Genomic DNA, 21,182 nt, shown 5'->3' with positions numbered 1-21,182 from the left:
AGTACATCTCTTCTCTACTCAACTTTCGCAAGCCTGGTCGTTCTGGTCTGCGTTCTGCCAATACATCAACTCTGATCATCCCTAAGACCAGACGATCATGGGGAGACCGAACATTTGCCTCAGCAGCTCCCCGATTGTGGAACAGTCTCCCTAACACACTTAAGGACTGTAAATCAGTAGATAGTTTCAAGGCCAGCCTGAAAACTTATCTAATGGCCAACTTTAACTAATATCATCTTCTTCCTTTTTTTATGTGTAATGTGTAATGTATTGTAGGTAAAATTGTATTTAAGTATATTATGTAGCTCGATCATTGTAAGCGCCTTGAGCACCCTCTGGGTGGATATGTCGCGCTATCAAAATGTCTTTTTTTTTAATTATTATTATGTGCAAGATTAGGAAGTTCTGAAGCGAAATTGAATGAAGAAAAAAAGAAGATTAATACCCATAACAGGCGCCATAAATATACCGAACTGTTAATTCATGATAAATCTACCTCTTTCATGCCGCAGATGTCGTCTTTAATATTGAGCAAGATGTAGTTCATGACGTCTCTGGATGTTGACAGGGGAACGTATGGCGTACAGATGAGCCGTTTACCGATGAAGTATCTCCTGATTAAGGAGATAATCCACCATTCCGAGAAATGGTCTAAGTACAGAGTAAGGTGATTATTTGCGACTACACACCGGGCAGCTTTGTCAGAAGCAGGAACTATCCTTGCAAATTCATCAGACTCTGTCCAAAAAAAAAAAAAAAAATAAGGGACCGTGTTAATTTTGTTACGCAGTGAACTGTCATACTCTTGGATTTTCTTTCACAATTAAAGAAAGCAAGTATTTTTCTGCAAGTTTTGCGGGTTTACTGGGGAGCCTTGTTGGACGGTCATTGTTTACTCACGATCAATGACGTAAAAACATGTCAATTGCTTTTTGGTGATTGGCTATTAAAAATGTTTTATGCATTAAATCATTCTCATAATCCCCCTCGATCTTTCCACAAGAATCTTGAAAATGGCGGCTGTATGAACTGTGCGACTTATAAGTCATTCAAACACAAAGACTGAAACTTTTTTTTTAAAGCGAATTTCTATTCTAATAGATGATTATCACGTAAAACTCAGTGAATTAGAACATTCTGAGAGGAACATCAACATTGAAGTGAGGTCATTATGATACCAAGAATAGTATAGGAAGGATTAATTTTGTGTGAAGATCTCTGTCATAATTGCTGTGTGTTTGTCGTGGCAGTCAGGGGGCTCTTTACACTGCCACAACATATTTTCCCTTTCCCTTCCGTTTTTCTTTTGTTTGACCAAAAAACATTAACTGATTGAATACACTTAAATTTAATCAGTCAACGCCTATTTATTTGAATACAATGAGAAATGTACACTAGATCATTTTATCGCGATACCTCTCACACTTTGAAAGTTCAGGTCAAAGTTTGATTACCGACAATAATCAGTGGTAGATATGGACCTGTTACAGAGACTGCCGCGTGAACATGAATTCTGTGATCTGCAGTCCGGTGAAGTATCCACAAGACTACCACATCTCAACAGTTTTTTTTATACAAAGAAGAAGGCAACTTTTAGCATACGCTTGTCTTATGTATATCGATACGCCTTCAATTCAATATTAATCTAAGAGCGAATTAAAGAAGATTAGACAAAGAGAGAGAAATAAAAGAAACGGAAGGAATTTATATCGAAATATTGGATATATGGTAATAGGAAGATCTTACCAGTCCTTCGGGTGTATAGCATAATTTCTGCCTTGTCTGGGTTGGTGAAAATAGCGCTATGTGAGACCGTGACTTCCACCGGAGTTTTAAACTGAAGACCAGGAGGGGATAGCTTGAGCCCAACTGAGATGATAACTTCGTCTTTTTCCAGGTTTAAGTCATGTGGAACGGTTGTCAATGCTTCTGCTGTGATATATTTGGCTCTGTCCACATCTTCTGGTGAAAGTAAAACCTTGATGCTGTACTCGTCGAGACTTATAATCATTGTCTCTTCTCTGATGCTCTTCCTCGAGGAGCGAGAGATGTCTTGTGGACTGGTAAGATATGGATCGTATGTTCGGGAGTATGGGGGCATATAGCTAGGTAAAGCCCCACTACCAAAAATACTGCGAAGGTAGTCATAGTGGTCCTCTTCATTAGCAAGTTTTCCCGGGTCAGCACCTTTCCTAACAAGGTATTTGACAATAGCAAGATGACCCTTGAGTGAAGCTATGTGAAGAGCAGTTATCCCATATTTATCACCAATTTCGATACCTGCTCCTTTGTTAACGATATACTGGACGACTTCGAGATGGCCTTTTTGAGAAGCACAAAACAAGGGTGTCCTGTCGTTTTTGTCACATTTGTCAAGCTGTGCCCCTTTACTAACAAGGTATTTGACAATACCAAGATGACCCTTGAATGATGCTCTATGAAGAGCTGTTATCCCATCTTTATCACCATTTGTAATGTCTGCTCCTTTGCTCACGATATACTTGACGACTTTAAAATGGCCTTTTTGAGAAGCACAAGACAAGGGTGTCCTGCCTTTTTTGTCACATTTGTCAAGCTGTGCCCCTTTACAAACAAGGTATTTGACGATATCAAGATGACCCTTGAATGAAGCCAAACTAAGTGCGGTCTTACCATCGTCGGTACTCCTATCCAGCTCTGCTCCTTGACTGATTAGATATTTCACTTCATCTATATTTCCAGTTTGTGATGCATCATGTAGTGCTGTACATCCACCTTTACCACACGTGTTAATATTGGCTCCTTCTGTCAAAAGGTACTCTGCTATGTCAAGATGGCCACTGTATAAAGCAAGGTGTAGAGGGGTCCAGTAATCATTAGCAATTCTCCCTAGGTCTGCCCCTTTATTAACAAGGTATTTGACAATGTCAACATGACCTTCGACTGATGCTATGTGAAGAGCTGTAAACCCATCTTTGTCACCAACATCAAGATCTGCTCCTTCGTTCGCTAACAGCTCTACCACATGAAGATGGCCTTTCATTGAGCATAAGTGAACCGATGTCTGTAGGTTAGCATCGACTACATTCACTTTTGCTCCATGATGGGTAAGGCATTTAACCGTTTGCAAATGTCCGTTTTCCGAAGCAATGTGAAGGAGTGTCTGGCCAGACTTATCCGAGCAGTTTACATCAACTCCTCCCGAATCCTCTGACTTGTCCTCCGAGTCGATTAATGATTGTATCTTCAGGAAGTCTCCTTTTGCTGCTGCTGAAAACAGCGCCATGTTTAACGCAATTATTCACACCCACAACGTTTTTCTCTTGATGATAATATATCACCGTGCTCTCAAAACATCATGTTTCTTATTGTAATGTAACATTGAACTACTGTTTAAATTAGCCTGTACCCTGTAGTACCGATGATATTTGGTCTTTTCTGAAGGAACACTCAAGCGTGATTATATGAAAGCATTACATAAATTGAACTTTGCATTCAGATCCGTATTCAGCTGTAGAGGTCTGCCTACATTACTATGCTGCGTATTGCAACAACACAGTCCTATTGCCTTGCAATTTCTCTGTATTTCTTTTGGCCTGAACTATACCTGGTTTCAGATTAATTTTGCGCGAAAGAAAAAGAACATGGCGGATCAATATTTCATTACGCCTCATTCATAACCAGTGCTAGGTTGACGTGCCCCCCCCCCCTTCCCCACGCACATAAACACACACACAAACAAACACATCGAATACTAAGAAATATGAGAGAAAACAGGAAAAAGAGAGAAAGATGAAAAGGACAGAGGAAAATAAATGAATACAATCTCAACCATCGCTTTTCTTAAACACTCTACATGTGTAATTCTGTAACCTGCTGATGTAGAGTACTCGCTTCATTGATCTAGAAGTGGCAGAATATAAACCAAATTTGTCAGTATATCTCCATCAATAATAAGCATTATGAGATGCTAACAAAGTGCTGGTCATTCGTCTTTCTCCATGTACATATATTATGCACTTTGCTCAAAATGTATTACTTTCATAATTCTCATTTTGAATACATTCTCAGAATTTTGTTTACTAAAAAAAAATGGACTATCATCCTATATCTTGAGAATGAGTTCTAAAAATAAAAAAGACAAATTTTGATTCATGTGTGGTTCAACTGACAGAAGATGCCAGAGAAACAACAGACCGGACACACTATAACACACTATTGCCCCGAATCGCTGAGAATCGGTCGATTTGAAGTCGGTTTTCGAGATATAATTAATACCCCAGTCACACTGGCAAACCGACTTCGCATTGAATCCAAAGAGTTCAAACTGACTTATTGTTGGCCTCTGTGGATAATGTTATCGGTTGTCTGGTCTGGTCTGGGTGTGGATGTCTTTGTATTTGAATTGTCGTAGTACGTATTACAAGAATAAAGTTCACTTCTATTTTTCTTCGAGGATCTTTTTCGGTGGACTGCAACTACATACATATCACCTTTATTTATGTATACCATTAAGAAAATAATATTATGTTTCATGATTTTTGTGTTACTGTCTTCCAAAATGTTCAGAATATATCATTGTTATAGTGATGGACTTTGACAAACTATCCCTTTCTTGTACTTTCCTTTTCTTAAATGAAAAAAAAGGAATCAGGGAAAAGAACGAAAGATCCCATATATTTTCTCAGTGCAAGGATAAATATGCAGATGTTATGTTGCAAGAAACTTATATTACTTATGATATAGAAAATACTTGGAGTTTAACGTGGGATGGAAGTTGTTATTTAAGTCATAGTACTTTACACAATATGGATGTTCTTGTGTTGATTAATTCACATTTAGATTTGAAGGTTCTTTCTGTAATTTCAGATCAAATCAGGAGATACATTCCAATGAAAGATATTCAACAGGATTTAGAAAGTATGATACATTGCAAATGTTTATTTTCCAGCAAGAGGAAAAGGATTACAGAGGTAAGAGTTTTTGCCTGAATTTGAAAATAGGTTTGGATGATACGGGTAGGGGAAATTAGATCATTATAATAGGAGGATATTTTATTATGATGATTAGTCTGGTATTGGTCTCATTTATTTGATTGAGATATAAGTTGAGAAAGGATTGGTCACACATAAACATCAACAATTAAATCGGTCTGTGTAGAATAATTTGTAGACCAGCTCGTAAATATCACATGGTTCAAATCACCTCAAACACCCACAGATATTTTAACTTTTGTACAAAGTAACCTAGGTTTGCCGATGTCAAATTGTATATACAAACTGGACCACTGGATCCGAGAAAGTCGTTGCTGAAGGTTCATTTGTGGGTTAAAATACCCTTAACATACCTCTAATTCAGTATTCTGAAAGTCTGAAGTTTTCAGAATATCACCCCCAATATGTATTGCTTGATGGTATGAAATATATATCTGTTGTAAGTAAATTGCCCCTAGAATGGTCAAAACCTGTGGCGCTGAAGTTTTAAAATCATTGCCAAGGATCGGGTAATTCTCTATAAACAACCAGAAGCTACCTACATGCAACTTAATTCTAAGAGCGTATACTGATTAGCGTTCACTTTGTTGTCAAATACACACACGCATGATACATGTAATAATCTCAGCAATTTATTCTTTTTCTGCCAAAATTATTTGTGTATGAAACCCTTAACTGATGAAGCATTGAGAGCTCTACAGAGTGAGTCAGAAAAAAATGTCCCACTTTTTAAAAGTTGTATTGTTTGAAGTATGAATATTTAATCGTGGATTTTATGATATGTCTTGATAGAGTTATCCTCCCAGTACATTTATGTACCATTTTTATTTGAATCTCTGCATGCATGACTGAACATCAGACATTCTTTACAAGACTGCCAGATCTCACTTGCGCTAAGTAGCTAGGTGAGGAATAAAATAGTGTTTTGAACAAAGACTGCCAGCCAGACAATCACACACACACACGCACACACTCACCCACAAACACACACACACGCACAGGCACACGCACACAAATGATCGTTCCATTCCCGACAAGGCCCACCCGAACTGTTACTTTTTGTCGGGAATTCTTCTTCTCGTACGAAAAGTTGAGTGGCCGCTGTCCTCTTGGTGCGTATTGGTGGATGTTGTACTTCATGATGATGATGATGATGTTGATGATGATAATGATGATGATAGTGACGATTAAGATGATGACAATGATGATGATGATGATGATATGATGATGCTAGTGAATGTGTACTAAAGTGAAATATTGTCAGGGTTATGCCACTTAAACATTCAGCGATCTTGATAAAAAATCATTGGTTAATCAGAAAAGGGGAAATTATGAAACATTTGTCACGGTGTGTGATGTGTGTGCGTGTGCGTGTGTTTTTGCGCGTGTGTGTGTGTCTGTGTCCAGGTATGTCTGTGTCTGTCTGACTGTCTTTATTCAATGCACTGTTTTATTCCTCACCCAGTAACTTGGCGCAAGTAAGATCTGGCAGTATTGTAAAGATTGTCCGATGTTCAGTCATGCATGCAGAGATTCAAATGAAAATGGTACCTAAATGTACTAGGAGGCATATCATGAAACCCATGATTAAATATTCATACTTCAAACATTACAACTTTTAAAAAGCGGGACATTTTTTCTGACTCACTCTGTATAGGACCGCGTTCCAGTCAATGCCCTTTTTGAATGACTGGTATTCTAACGTCATTGGGTGTGCAAATATGTAATTTCTTTTCAAACTGAGATTCTCACAATATAATCAATTTAATTCGATTCAGTTTATTTCAAACACAAATAAAAACACATATCATATAAAATATATAATATAATATGCTATCCATAATACATTGTATGTATGAGTGCCCTATGGAAGAAGGCACTAAGGAGAAAAAACAGAAAATACTGATATTTTTTGTACATAAAAAACGAAAGAATTGTCCACGAATACAGTCACGAATATTTGAGATTCGCATATAGATTTAGAGATATCATTTTCAAACATTCATAACTGCTTTATTATTTGACCGATTTATTCAAACGTTTGCAATCATGAGTTTCTTATTTTTCTGCTTTCACACAAAATTAATGAACTTATATATAACAAAGGAGCGCCTATCATACCTATGTATAACGAATATCATCATGATATACATAACAGTTCAATGAATCCATTGCAATTAAATATATATATATGTACATAAAGTTTACATAAACAGTTTGATATTCTCAGGAGATACGCAAAACGTAACAATGTTCAGTTGTTTATGAAGGATCCCTTTAATTTGGCAGATTTCTTCCTTCCTAGGTTGTCTTCTTTATAAAGATTTTGTCTCTCTCATATATATATTTTGTTTTTTAATGACATTAAAAAAAAAGGATACTCGCATATGAAACGCAATACAAATCGCTGGTCTTGCCTTGCTCCTGGCCACAGGAGCTTATTGTTTTCATTATCTTAAACAAAATATTCAATTTAACACCTGTGGTTCCTTTATACTTTCAAATGTTGAATTCATTTCATTTTATTTGATTTGAGTTGATGTTAATTTACTTCCATATACATGTACATCCCTTTTCTGGTTACATTCCTGTCAATGTTTATTATTTTTATTAGATTTTTGTATTTGATATATTCATTAACGAAAAGCAAATAAGTACCATTTGTTTCATACAACGATATTTATATGTACAAGAAGAGAAAATATTTGTTGGTAGATTGGGCGGATAATAGCATATGTGCTAGTCGACCCTGACGCCTTATGCACAGCTTAACAATGTATTTTGTACAAGTAACTCTCAGAAAACAAAACAAAAACAAAGAAATTAATGTACTAATGCAATCAAAACTATAAAAATATATAAATTTAACAATGTCTTACAAAATACTATATATAATTGTTGTACACATACAGACTATTTGCATGGATTTTTGATTCATGATTTGTTCAACTAATGTGTTGTAACAGAATCTGACATTAATAGGTAATCAAGTAACTAACCACAAGAGACAATGGAAATCGACCATGTGTCGTTCCACATTTTGGCAGACGTAATTGTTGACCTTCTGTTTGCCTTGTGGAGTAACTTTACTCTATATATACTCTATACACTATATATCAACATATGAGACAAACTTTTATTAAACAGATCAAACATGAAAGTAGTTGAGCTGTATGAGTAATTTTATCTCTAAATGAAAAAAGCACGAACTGCTATTTTCTGTGAATACAATATGCTTCTTAATAGGCTAATAACCTTATGTTGCTTCACCACACCTGTGTGGTTTTATCCACGTTTAATTTGATAATGGATAATGTCAAAGTACGCCTAGGAACAAAATATCGCAAACCTGATACACTGATTTACATAACGAATATGACTATTCCATGGCAGATTTCTATCATAAGTGGTAACATCAACCGCTTGGATTTCCTCTCCAGCTACGTCCAGTTTACCATTTCGTCCTTGTTTTCACGAAGTGACGGTAGTGAGGAAAATCGTAACGCAAAGTGAATGCAATTTTTTTTCACTACCGTCACTTCGTGAAAACAGCGACGATTTAATACCTCTTTCTACTTATCAAAATGGAATACGGTTTCATTGAATTGAGTTTTTTTTTTTAGCAATGCAACAATTTTTCTGTGTGTTGTTCATTACTTCATCCTCATTAATTTTGCCCTGGTGAGCTGGAAAAGAATGAATTATATTAGAATATTCGGCAAACAGCCGCAAATTGAAGTAATCAGTTAATGAGTGCAGATCAATTATATAGATAAAAACAGAGTTGGCCCTAGTAACGATCCTTGTGGAACACCACATCTTATCTTATATCTTATGGATAACGTTTAACCACGTTGAACAATCTAGATCTGTTACTAAGATAGTCCTTAAACCATAAAAAAGAACTCGATTGCCGTGATTAGAGAGTTTTGCTAGTAGTATATTTAGATTAATGGTGTCAAAATTGCTTTCATGAAATCGATGAATATGCCTAGAGTGAATCTCACTTCTTCGAACCTGTAAAAGCAAGCAAGTAAATAATATTGATGCAGCGAAGCATATTACAAGAGGGTAAACGTTTCCTCACTAATGGGTATAATGTACTTTGATTGATTGTAAGATTTTATTGACTCTATCGACCCCCTCTCGGGGTATGAGAGTACAAACATATTTACAACATAGTATCAATATAACAATAGTATAACAATGATGAACATGTGATAACATGAAAATTGATAACATAATAAGATAATATGAACAAAGAAAAACATGTGATAATATGAACAGTGATAAACATGTGATAATGTGAACAATAATAAACATGTGATAATATGAACAATGATAAACATGTGATAATATGAACAAATGAACATATTTACAAATCGAGGCGAACTGGGCAATTCACCCTCCTACCACTATGAGTGTGCCCAACAACATTGTTTATTTGTGAGTTATCATTTACAGTATTACCATCTACCCTTGACTCTGTTGAAAAATATGACATAATGATTCTACAAAAATTTGCTAATTTCTTCAGCTGGCAAGCGTGAGCTGTATTACAAACCTATCCATGTGCAATGCACTTGGTCTTAAGCTACTACCACACAAGTTATTTGGTATATAGATATTTCTCTTATTTTGAAAGAATGGACATACAAAAATGTAATGCAATTCATCACCAATATATGTTGGTGTACAGAGTGAGCATTGCACATCATCTACGACATTTGCATCAAATCTACCTTTATTCACTGGTAATCTATGTGTTCTGCATCTAAATTTACTTAAAATTATTGCTTCCTTCTGACATAATATCTGCAGGTATTTTTCACAAACCAACTCATTCTTAAACATCCTATAGTTCGTGCAAATACGATTTGACCAGGTAGCTGCGCTCCATTCCTGAATAGACATGTCAGAAAGCCTGGTTTTCATAGTATTCATAATCCAGGCAGCACTATATCCTTCTCCTTGAGCTCGCCAGACGTTTCCAAGTCCTGCATAGTCAAAACTGTTTGCAAGAAACTCAACCCATTGTGACTTTATATTAACTCAACTTTGTCCTTCACTTTACAACTGCAACAGAAACTTAAAGAGAATCAATGAATACTTTGATTGCTTCCCTTTATCTAGTCTTACCCAATATTCAATCATTCTACACTTAATTTTATCGAGTATTTTACCACGTCCAGTTTCACCATAAACAATGCAGTCAGGTGTGCACTTATTTACAAACAATATCGTTCTTAAACAAATTCTTTGGAAAACTTCAAGTTGATCTATACACTCATAGCCCCAGACCTCAGCACCATATAATAGAATTGGCAAAACTAAGTGATCAAATAAATGACAGTGTGTATCAACAGATAAATGCAACCTTTTGCCTTTACTAACATACTATACATTGCCTTTCGAGCTTGTGTGACCTGTTTAGCAATTGCTTTTTTAAAGTTACCATTATAATTAAACGTCACTCCTAAATATACAAAGTCATAAACAACTTCCAGTACACCACCATCATCAACGAATTCTGGAATTCTTCTAACTTTCACACGTGAAAAAACAACAATTTTCGTTTTGCTGGCATTAACAGTTAAGTGCCAAGTATCACAATAATCTGTATAATAATAAGTATCATAATAATGTACTTATAATTGACTAAGGTTTTGGCAATATTGGGTGGTAATAATTTACCCAACAAACATATATTTGGTCAATTTTATAGGCCTGAATTGTTCTAATATTTCAACCCGACGCTGGATTTAAACTTTTGTCAAAAAAGTGGTCTAAAAAAGAAAATTGGGCTAAGATCTCAGTTTTCTTTCAAACATGATTTTAGACCCTGGATAAGACTTAACTGAATTAGGAGAATACGGACCTTATATTATACCTTTAATTATTATGTTTCGAGCAAATCTAATGATTTGGTTTGTTAAAACCAAATGACAGGTAGTTGGTAGATTACAACAACCATATAGGGCTATGTTCATAGGTTGTATGAATAACGAGCAATAGACCCTGGATTTAAGGGTGATATGGAACAGATTGAGTTTGTTCCCTAATCACTGGTTTCCGTGTCATCATCTTCCATTTGATCCTTCCGAGGATCAGCTGACTTTGTTCTCTCAAACGCATATTTTTCACAGAGCTCTTGGCAATCTCCACGATTCATACGTTCGAACGCCTTACACAAGTCCCCAAGGTCCTGAATCTTCTTTTGACTCTCTGCAAGTACGAGTAGTTCTTCAGTCGGATTCTTGCACTGCTCCAGTGATTGTATGTAGTCTTGAAGTTCAAGCTGATTGGCAAGACCCCTCCAGTCATCAAAAACTGGGCTTTCTCTGTTCAACCGGCAACGCAGCTCATGCTGTAGCATAGGAGGTACTATGGATACAATTGGAACAGGGGCAACAGTATTTCTTTGAGGATTATTCACTTGGGAATTATTGATGACTTTGATATTGTTGACGTTGATATAGACGTTTCCAGGACGCTGGTGCATATTTCGATCTGCTGAAAGTCCTGGAACCAATTCTTGGACAATGTTTGCCACAATTGCTGGTGGGGCTCCCATTGTCCTCTTTGCTGCAGGCTCTACCGGATGGACGGGCACTGTCGATGATGTCGGAGCTTAAAACAAAACGAACACAAAGATGATATGACGTAAAGCAATTACATATTTCAAATTTCCAAAGAGTATGTAAAGGAAATATTAAGCGGATATCACAATATGCTCTTCTAAAGGACTTTAAAGGGAGTTCTGTTGCAGATGGCGCTACACAAAATAATTTTGTTGTGAGATAATGAAAAACTGAGTGTCAAATTTGAAAGAAAATACAATTTAAATGACAAAATCATCTTTGTTCGATCAAATTCGGTTCAGAGACTGCTGAAATATTCATAAATATAACGATTTCTAATATTTGTGTGGCCACCACAAATATTAGATAATTTGAAAAAGCCGTTGAAAAAACGAAATAGCACCTTTTACGTCGTATTACAGCCAATGCCGATGTTGGCTGTTTTGTTGGCATTTTCGTGTTGGTCATATAACGCACAACCAGCCGGCCCATTAATGTTTTCGTTAAATTAAATAATTAATTAACGGTGACCGTATTTGTTTGAAAGTGGAGCTGAATTGGTATGATATTATTGGCTAAATTTCACACATTTTGGGGTCTAAAATTACCTTCATAGCAATTTAAGGTTCTAAAAGGGCACTAGAAATGTCATAAGAATAAGAGCAACAACGATGCACATTGAAAGCATCTGCGGTCTGAAAACATAACTCAAGTATCCCTTTAAATAGTATTACCCCGGTTATGTTCTAGCAACCGTTTCAGGTACCATACCCACTTATTACACATTGGTTTAGTGTAGCATATATAGATTAATGTTTTGCCAAAGGGTTTCGTTATATCAGTAACTATTTATCTAAAAGTTTCGATTGATTGAGGAGATAAGATTAATTTTTGGGAGATACAATTGACTTTTTTGTTGCAGAGCCAAGAACACGACTTACCTTTCAGCTCCTCACCAATAGCTCCTGTCTCTGTTACTTGGTAGGCATGTTCACATGGCGGTGACTCTATCGATGGTGGAATCAACGGCCTAGGTCTTGTAAAGACATCAGTATGACTACTTCCGTCTGAAATAAAGCAACGTAAACAAAAGTTTTAGAAAACGATTAAACCAGACTCCGACCATGCAGTGCTGTAAAGAACTCTGACTGATCCGTTATCTTTCGCATGTTGACCCTTGAATTATATTGTATTCATTTGGTTTAGTGACATGATTGAGATAAAATCATGGAACATGTAGCGAATATTGTTCAATTGAAAGAGTAAATATTATACGGTTTAGAAAAACATTGATAATACATTACAGGATATTTAAAGCAAAGGCCAATTACAAGAATATAGGCCGCAGTAGCGGTTCTATAGCCCCCCCCCCCCCCCTCAAAAATACATGTATAAATGATTGCTAGAAGACCCCATCCCCTGCGCCCTCCAAAAAATAACTTAATATTTATACATGTATTCCTCCAGAACCGTTCCTGACAGGACATATAGTCTTACCCTTTGTGTCTGCAGGCTGAGGTGATGTTGAACCTATCGTTTCAAGATGATGCTCGCTTCTTGTCTGCTCTTCGTGGAGCTGATGTGCTGAAAATGCAATGTTCAATCAAAATCAAATCAGAATCGAATCAGAATAGCACAAATATAATGTTATTTTTTCGATTTAGTTCAAATCGTCTCTTTACAGTGAGGAGATTTTTTCATATGCAACAAGCTCGCCGACATCCCTTTTAAAACGTGTTAATTTTATACACTACATTTTTCACTTGTACCAACGAAGGTTTTGTAAAACGATGCCCTGCACATCAAAAGGAAAAATAATATTAATATATATTTTTTAAATCTTACATTTGGATGTTCCCCGTCCAACATCAGTTGGTTCAGCTTTGCCTTTGGAAGATGCAGTTCCTGTCGGAGTTGATTTGGCAATTGGATTCTCATGCGGCACATCTGAATTGTGAATACATGATATCAACGTGATGAGAAACGATTAGCATAAAATAACTATTCCAAATTGGAGTCACTTGCCATGGTACTTTTGCTACACTAAATGAACTGTATAGCACTGCACGTAAACACAATATACATATATATGACATAATTTATATAAATATATATTGAATAAGGCAGACTAATGGAACATGGTTGCAACCCCCCCCCCCCCCCCCCCCCCAACAAAAAGGGAAGTCATGCCCTTGATATTACCGTTGTACAGTACTTGGAAGGCGATACGCTTCGTGATTGTTTGCTTCAAGATGAGCGTGACAAGAACTCCGGATACCATTTGTTCACGTGGCTGAAGAGCGAACGGCATCCGATTGGTCGTCATGTCAAAGAAAGCACGTACTTCAAGTTCCTAGGAAAATCAGAGATAACCATCAATTAACATCCTACGAAGTTACAGAAATTGTGTCATGGTACATGCTAATTTAAAAGTGATACCATGAATTCAATTGATTGATTTGATTTATTTACCAACAGCAATACATTTCATACAATAATTTACATATACAAGAAAAGAAACTATTGGTTGGTAAAAGGGGCCAGATAATAGCACATGTGCTAGTCGAGCCTAACCCCTATGGCCCATGCTTGAATATTTTTTTCTAAAATAATATTGTAACGAGAACCAAGTAACCTCATCAAGACCACGTATAAGCGCTTCAACACAGAAACAGCGTTTACATACATATACACTGTGGTCATGAAGGTGGAATATTACTTTTTAACCCAATTTGTGGAATAATTTTGACATTTATTCCTATTAGATGTAGATAATAGTATACATTCTCATGTCCTTAAGTCATAACTGACGGTAATGAGGATAAATGCCTCCCAAAAGGGCACTAATATAGCTGATCGACACGGTTTTGATCCACGGTTTTTGATCCACGGTTACGAGGCCATTGCTTTGCCACTGAATCATGACTGTACGCAGTCCACACAAAGGGGCAGCCCACACAAAAACAAAACCCCAAAATGCAATCAATTCTCGTTAATTCATTGCATTTTCCCCGGTCCCTAACAGGAAAAAAGCATTATGGTTCAAGGCATGGCCACACACAGGAATTTTCCTGTTGGGGACCGGGGGAAAATGCAATAAATTATTGATGATTTATTGCATTTTCTTTGTTTTGTTTTTATTTGTGGGGGCTGCCCCCTTCCCTAGCCCCCGCTGCGTACAGTAGTGATTTAGTGGCAAAGCAATGGCCTCGTAACTGTGAGGCCCCAGGATCAAAACCGTGTCGATGTACTATATTAGTGCCCTTTTATGAGACATTAATCCTCATTAATGTCAGTTAACTTAAGGACATGACTTAAGGACGTAGGTCCCCTGGTTGATAATAGTAGTACCATACACATGTTTTAGCAGTCACGCAAACAAGCACTCGCCAATTATTATTCAATAACACACGAGAATGTATGCTATTATCTAGATCTTTTAGGAATAAATAATTGTCGAAATCATTCCACCTTCATGACCAACAGTGTATATAAACACAGTATACAAACGTAATTGCGGCTTGTCGCGTTTATCAACTCGAAATGAAATGAAGGCCTTGTCTCTTCGCAGCAGATTTGCGCCGTTTGGACCAGGAACCACAAAGTTGCTCGGAGGTCAACTAGGGAGCGCTATGTTTTTATGTTCGATCGCCCCGCCGTGCTGGTGCATTAGGATACGGCCGCAATTTTTTCCCTTTTAAACACGTTTGCTATTACTAATATTTCCGGTCTTCTGATTTGCTGATATATTTTACGTCTTTATCTACAATATTAAAGTTGTGGGTTCGAATCCTAGTAATGATTTCGTCATATTTTCCCTTTATAAATAATCAAAGTCTAATTGTTTGTAAACTATCTTTACAAGCTGCTAATGACGTAAAAATAAAACATATCAGTCAATCAGAAGACCGGAAATACAAACCTGTATGTTTGGGAAAAATCCGCTGCCCGGCCGCTGAGCAGGCTACTTGGCTTAAAGGGAGTGTGTCATAACGAGACTGTGTGTCTTTCCCGTGGCCCTACTCGGGGCAAATCGCCTAATACGATTACGGACGACGCGAACGCAGCATTCACGTGCAGTTGTCCAAAAAAGACGTAGATGGCATTTTGCAGTATTTCCCATGATACACTTCCCTTAACTTGGTATCATGATTTTTGTTTGGTCTACCTATTAAATGTGATTTATTGCATACATAGTCTCATTGTATTTCAATCAGGACCATGATAAAAACAGCTTTGCTGATAAAATTTATCCTGCAAAGTAATTTCATGCATTGGTCCGCCTAACGTGTTAATGGAAGCCACAGTGTACTAAAAGCATTACCACAAAATCCCATCTAGCGCTATCTGGGGTCAGCTGTAGCAGTATGGTCCCGTAACCAAAAAAGAGTGAAATACGTATTTTACAGTTCGGTGCCCGTAACTCGCTGAAATGATATCGCGTCCAGCCCTCTGTCTGCGAAGCGGAAACAAGGTATTGGATTACACAATGTTGGCAAATTGACCATGAGATGGCGCTGTGCAATGAACAGAACCAGAGCCATCTATATATGTGAAAAGATGGCTCTGAACAGAACGCTTAGGCAGAACGTTCATCAGTTCAGTGTCGCTTTAAGAAAGCTCTAGCCCGTGTCTTTGGTAATGTGACAACATATATATTACGCCCTGCTGTCTAAGAAACGGACGATTTGTTTGTCAGGATAATTTATTTCGGGGGAAACAATAGTATCAATTATATTGAGATTCTTACCTGTGTTGACACTTCGGCTTCGTTTTCCAGATGTCTGACAAGTAGGGGTCCTTGTCTCCAATATACACAGTACTGCTCACCAGGATAGGCTGCCTTGTACTCTTGTATAATATCCTGCAAAAGATTGAACATATGAATCAATATTGAACAAAATAATAGTGATAATAATTGGGGGAGGGGGAGACTAAAAATAGATTATGATAAGAAAACTTTGAGATAATGCTGTTCTTCCAGAGGGCACTGCAAGAACCTCCAGCAAATGCAAGAGGTTCTGGGACACCTACCCCCTGGGACAACTACCCCTAGGACAACTACCCCCTAGGGAAACCAACCCTCTAGGACAACTACCTCCCGGACAACTATCCTATGGGGTAATTGTCCGGGGGTAGGATAAGGTATTTGAATGATGCTCTAACGAAATTGGTTGCAAACTGAAAAAATTGTTTCATGCATTGTACGTTAGCAGCCAAGGATGATGAACTTGATTTGACTTTGACGAAGTTAGATGCAAAATGATGAAATCGATTGGACAAAGTCTGAAAATGAATGACCAAATACGAAATTGACTATGAGATGTGCAAGATTGGAAAGTTTCGTGACGAAATGAGAAGGAAAAAAGATCATTACACATAACATGGACCAGAAATATACCGGACTGTTAATCCGTTACAAAATTACCTCTTTCATGCCGTAGAAGTCGTCTTTAATGACGAGCAAGATGGGGTTCATGACGTCTCTGGATATTGACACGGGAACGTATGGCGTACAGATGAGTCGTTTACCGATGAAGTATCTCTTGATTAAGGAGATAATCCACCATTCCGAGAAATGATCTAAGTACAGAGTAAGGTGATTCTTTGTGACTACACACCGAGCAGCTTTGTCAGAAGCAGGAACTATCCTTGAAAATTCATCAGACTCTGTCGACAACAACAACAAATAGGGGACCGTGTTAATTTTGTAACGCGGTGAACTGTCAACGCTCAGGGATTTAGTATAACAAAGAAAGGAAAGTATTTTGTGTAAAGGTTCGCAGATTGACTGGGAAGCTTTGTTTGAGGGTCATTGTTTATTTATGAGCAATGTCGTTAAAAATGTCAACTGCTGTTTGGTGATTGGCTATTAACAAACAATTTCATGTATTAGATCATTCCTAATCTTTGTTTGTTTAATTTACACAATTTACCACGATCTTACCACAAGTTATTCAAACACAAAGACTGAAGAAAAATAATAAAGTGAATTTCTATCCTAATAGAAGTTTATCAAGTAAAACTAAGTGAATACGAACATTCTGAAAGGAATATCATCATTGAAGTAAGGTCATATGATTACAAGAATAGTAGGGAAGGATTAATTTTGTGTGAAGATCTCTGTCATAATTGTGATGGGTTCGTCGTGGCAGTCAAGGGCTCTCTGCACTGTCACAATAAGAGAAAGGAATTAATATGGAAATATAGGATCTATGGTAATAGGAAGATCTTACCAGTCCTTCGGGTGTATAGCACAATTTCTGCCTTGTCTGGGTTGGAGAAAATAGCGCTATGTGAGACCGTGACTTCCACCGGAGTTTTAAACTGAAGACCAGGAGGGGATAGCTTGAGCCCAACTGAGATAATAACTTCGTCTTTTTCCAGCTTTAAGTCATGTGGAATGGTTGTCAATGCTTCTGCTGTGATATATTTGGCTCTGTCCACATCGTCTGGTGAAATTGGAACCTTGATGCTGTACTCGTCCAGACTTATAATCTTTGTCTCTTCTGTGATACTCTTCCTCGAGGAGCTAGAGCTGTCTTGTTTACTGGTAAGATATGGATCGTATGTTGGGGAGTATGGGCGGGGCATTAAGCTAGGGAGAGCCTTACTACCGAACGTACTGCGAAGGTAGTCATAGTGGTCCTCTTCATTAGCAAGTTTCCCCGGGTCTGCACCTTTACTAACAAGGTATTTGACAATATGAAGATGACCATTGAATGATGCTCTGTGGAGAGCTGTAACCCCATCTTTATTACCAATTTCAATGCATGCTCCTTCGTTCACAAGAAACTCGACGACTTCAAGATGGCCTTTTTGGGAAGCACAAGACAAGGGTGTCCTGTCGTTTTTGTTACATTTGTTAAGCTGTGCCCCTTTCCTAACAAGGTATTTGACAATATCAAGATGACCCTTGAAGGATGCAATGTGAAGAGCTGTATACCCATCTTTATCACCAATTTCAATGCCTGCTCCCTTGTTCACGATATACTGGACGACTTCAAAATGGCCTTCTTGAGAAGCACAATACAAGGGGGTCCTGTCGGCTTTGTCACATTTGTCAAGTTGAGACCCTTTACTAACAAGGTATTTGACAATGTCAAGGCGTCCGCCAAATGAAGCCAAAGTAAGTGCGGTCCAACCATCGTCAGTGCTCCTATCCAGCTCTGCTCCTTGACTGGTTAGATATTTCACTACATCAATATCACCAGTTTGTGATGCAGTATGTAGAGCTGAATATCCATCTTTACCACATGTGTTAATGTTGGCTCCTTCTGTCAAAAGGTAATCTGCAATATCAAGATGGCCACTGTCTAAAGCAAGGTGTAGAGGTGTCCAGTAATCATCAGCAAGTCTCTCCAGCTCTGCCCCTTTAGTAACAAGGTATTTGACAACATCAATATGACCATTCAATGATGCTACGTGAAGAGCTGTAAACCCATCTTTGTCACCAATTTCAATATCTGCTCCTTCGTTCACTAACATCTGTACCACATGAAGATGGCCTTTCTTCGAGCATAAATGAACCGATGTTTGTAGGTTAGCATCGATCACATTCACTTTTGCTCCATGGTGGGTGAGGCATTTAACCGTTTGCAAATGTCCGTTTTCCGAAGCAATGTGAAGGGGTGTTTTGCCAGATGCATTCTTGCAGTTTACATCAACTCCTCCCGAATCCTCTGACTTGTCTTCCGAGTCGATTAATGATTGTATCTTCAGGAAGTCTCCTTTTGCTGCTGCTGAAAAGAGCGCCATGTTTAACGTAATTCACACCCACAACGTTTTTCTCTCTATGATATTACCGTGCTCTCCAAACACCATGTTACTTATTGTAATGTGACATTAAACTACTGTGTAAATTAGCCCGTACCCTTTAGTAGCGATGATATTTGGTCTATTCTGAAGGAACGCTCAAGCGTGATTATATGAAAGCAATACATAAATTGGACTTTGCATTCAGTTCTGTATTCGGCTTTAGAAGTCTGCCTACATTACTCTACTGCGTTCTGCAACAAGACAGTTCTATTGCCTTGCAATTTCTCTTTATTTGATGTTTATTGGGGGGGGGGCTGAAATAAACCTGGTTTTAGATCTGCGCGATAGAAAAAGAACATGGCGGATCAATATTTCATTACGACTCATCCATAACCAATGCTAGGTTGACCTGCCCCCCCCCCCTCCCCACGCACACAAACACACACACTCAGACACATCGAATACTAAGAAATATGAGAGAAAACAGGGAAAAGAGAGAAAGATAAAAGGGACAGAGAAAGGAAAAGGAATACGATCTCTACTATCGCTTTTCATTAACATTATGTAATGCTGTAAACTGCTGATGTAGAGTACTCGCTTCATTTCTCTAGAATTTATGTCCAAATTTGATAGTGTATCGCCACCAATTAAGCATTAAAAGATGCTAACGAAGTGCCAATTATTCGCCTCTCTCCATGTACATATGCACTTCATACTTTGGTCAAAATGCATAACTTTCATAATTCTCATATTGAATACATTCTCAGAAATCTTTTAGTAAAAAGAGGATGAACTAACATCTTCGCTCTTTAAAATAAGTTTTACATATGAAATAGAGAAATTTCGATTCACGGGTAGTTCAACTGACAGAAGATACAAGACCGACAACAGACCGGAGACACAATTACATTGCTCCAACTCGCCGAGAATCGGTCCCTCAGTCACACTGGCAAACCGACTTCGCACCGACTCCAAAAAGGTCAAACTGACCTATTTTGTTTGGCCTCTGTGGATAATATAATCGGTTTTCTGGTCTGGTCTGGTCTGGTATTTGTATTTGATTTGTCGTAGTATTACAAAAACATGGTTCACTTCAATTTTCTTCATGGATTTTCTTCTGGAGACTATAAATACTTAAATATCACCTTTATTTTTTTGTTCCATTCAGCAGACAATATTTTGGTTCGTGATTGTGATGTCACTGTCCTCCAAAGAGAAGTGTTCCGAATTTTGTATTGTTATAGTGATGGATTTTAACAATCTATCCTTTCTTATACTTTTCTTTCCTTAAAGGAAAAAGGAATCAGGGAAAAGAACAAATGATCCCTGATATTTTCTGAGTGCAAAGATAAATATGCAGATATTATGTTGTAAGAAATATATGGAGTTTAATGTGGGATGGAAGTTGTCATTTAAGTCCTGGTACTTTACACAGAATAGGTGTTCTTGGGTTGATTAATTCACATTTAGATTTGAAGGTTCTTTCTTTAGTTTCAGATCAAATTGGAAGATACATTCCAATGAAAGATATTTAACAGGATTTAGAAATTATGATACATTGCAAATGTATATTTTCCAGTACGAGGAAAGGTGTTTAAAATGCTAGAGTTTTTGATGAATTTGAAAAGAGATTTGGATAATACGGGTAGGGGGAATGAGAAAAGTATAATAGGAGGATATTTTTTCGTGATGAGTAGTCTGGTATCGGTCTCATTTATATGATTGAGATATAAGGTTAGAGAGGATTGGTCACACATAAACATCAACAATTAAATCGGTCTGTGTAGAATAATGTGTAGACCAGTTCGTAATTAGCACATGGTTCAAATCACCTCAAACATCCACAGATATTCTAACTTCTGTACAAAAT

The 21,182-nt window shown here is 37.4% G+C and overlaps 2 protein-coding genes across 2 annotated transcripts; both read right to left on the bottom strand.

Annotated features, from left to right (window-relative positions):
• Positions 1-481: 481 nt before the first annotated feature.
• Positions 482-3,265, bottom strand: LOC115924660 (serine/threonine-protein kinase TNNI3K-like). Its single transcript, XM_030987370.1, has 3 exons — positions 2,917-3,265; positions 1,747-2,322; positions 482-738 (listed from the first exon to the last, which is right to left on the bottom strand). The coding sequence occupies exons 1-3, from the start codon at positions 3,263-3,265 to the stop codon at positions 482-484; spliced, it is 1,182 nt and encodes a 393-aa protein (XP_030843230.1).
• Positions 3,266-9,504: 6,239 nt separating this feature from the next.
• On the bottom strand, positions 9,505-19,312 carry LOC115924659. The gene is made up of 8 exons (XM_030987369.1): positions 17,791-19,312; positions 16,983-17,224; positions 16,305-16,418; positions 13,757-13,907; positions 13,400-13,501; positions 13,052-13,138; positions 12,496-12,621; positions 9,505-11,603 (listed from the first exon to the last, which is right to left on the bottom strand). Exons 1-8 carry the CDS (start codon positions 19,310-19,312, stop codon positions 11,032-11,034), a joined length of 2,916 nt encoding a protein of 971 aa, XP_030843229.1. The 3' UTR covers positions 9,505-11,031.
• Positions 19,313-21,182: the final 1,870 nt, after the last annotated feature.

Source organism: Strongylocentrotus purpuratus, unplaced genomic scaffold, assembly GCF_000002235.5.
Source record: "Strongylocentrotus purpuratus isolate Spur 01 unplaced genomic scaffold, Spur_5.0 spur5_scaffold_16, whole genome shotgun sequence".
NCBI lineage: Eukaryota > Metazoa > Echinodermata > Echinoidea > Camarodonta > Strongylocentrotidae > Strongylocentrotus > Strongylocentrotus purpuratus.
This window is presented reverse-complemented; position numbering and strand designations above follow the sequence as displayed.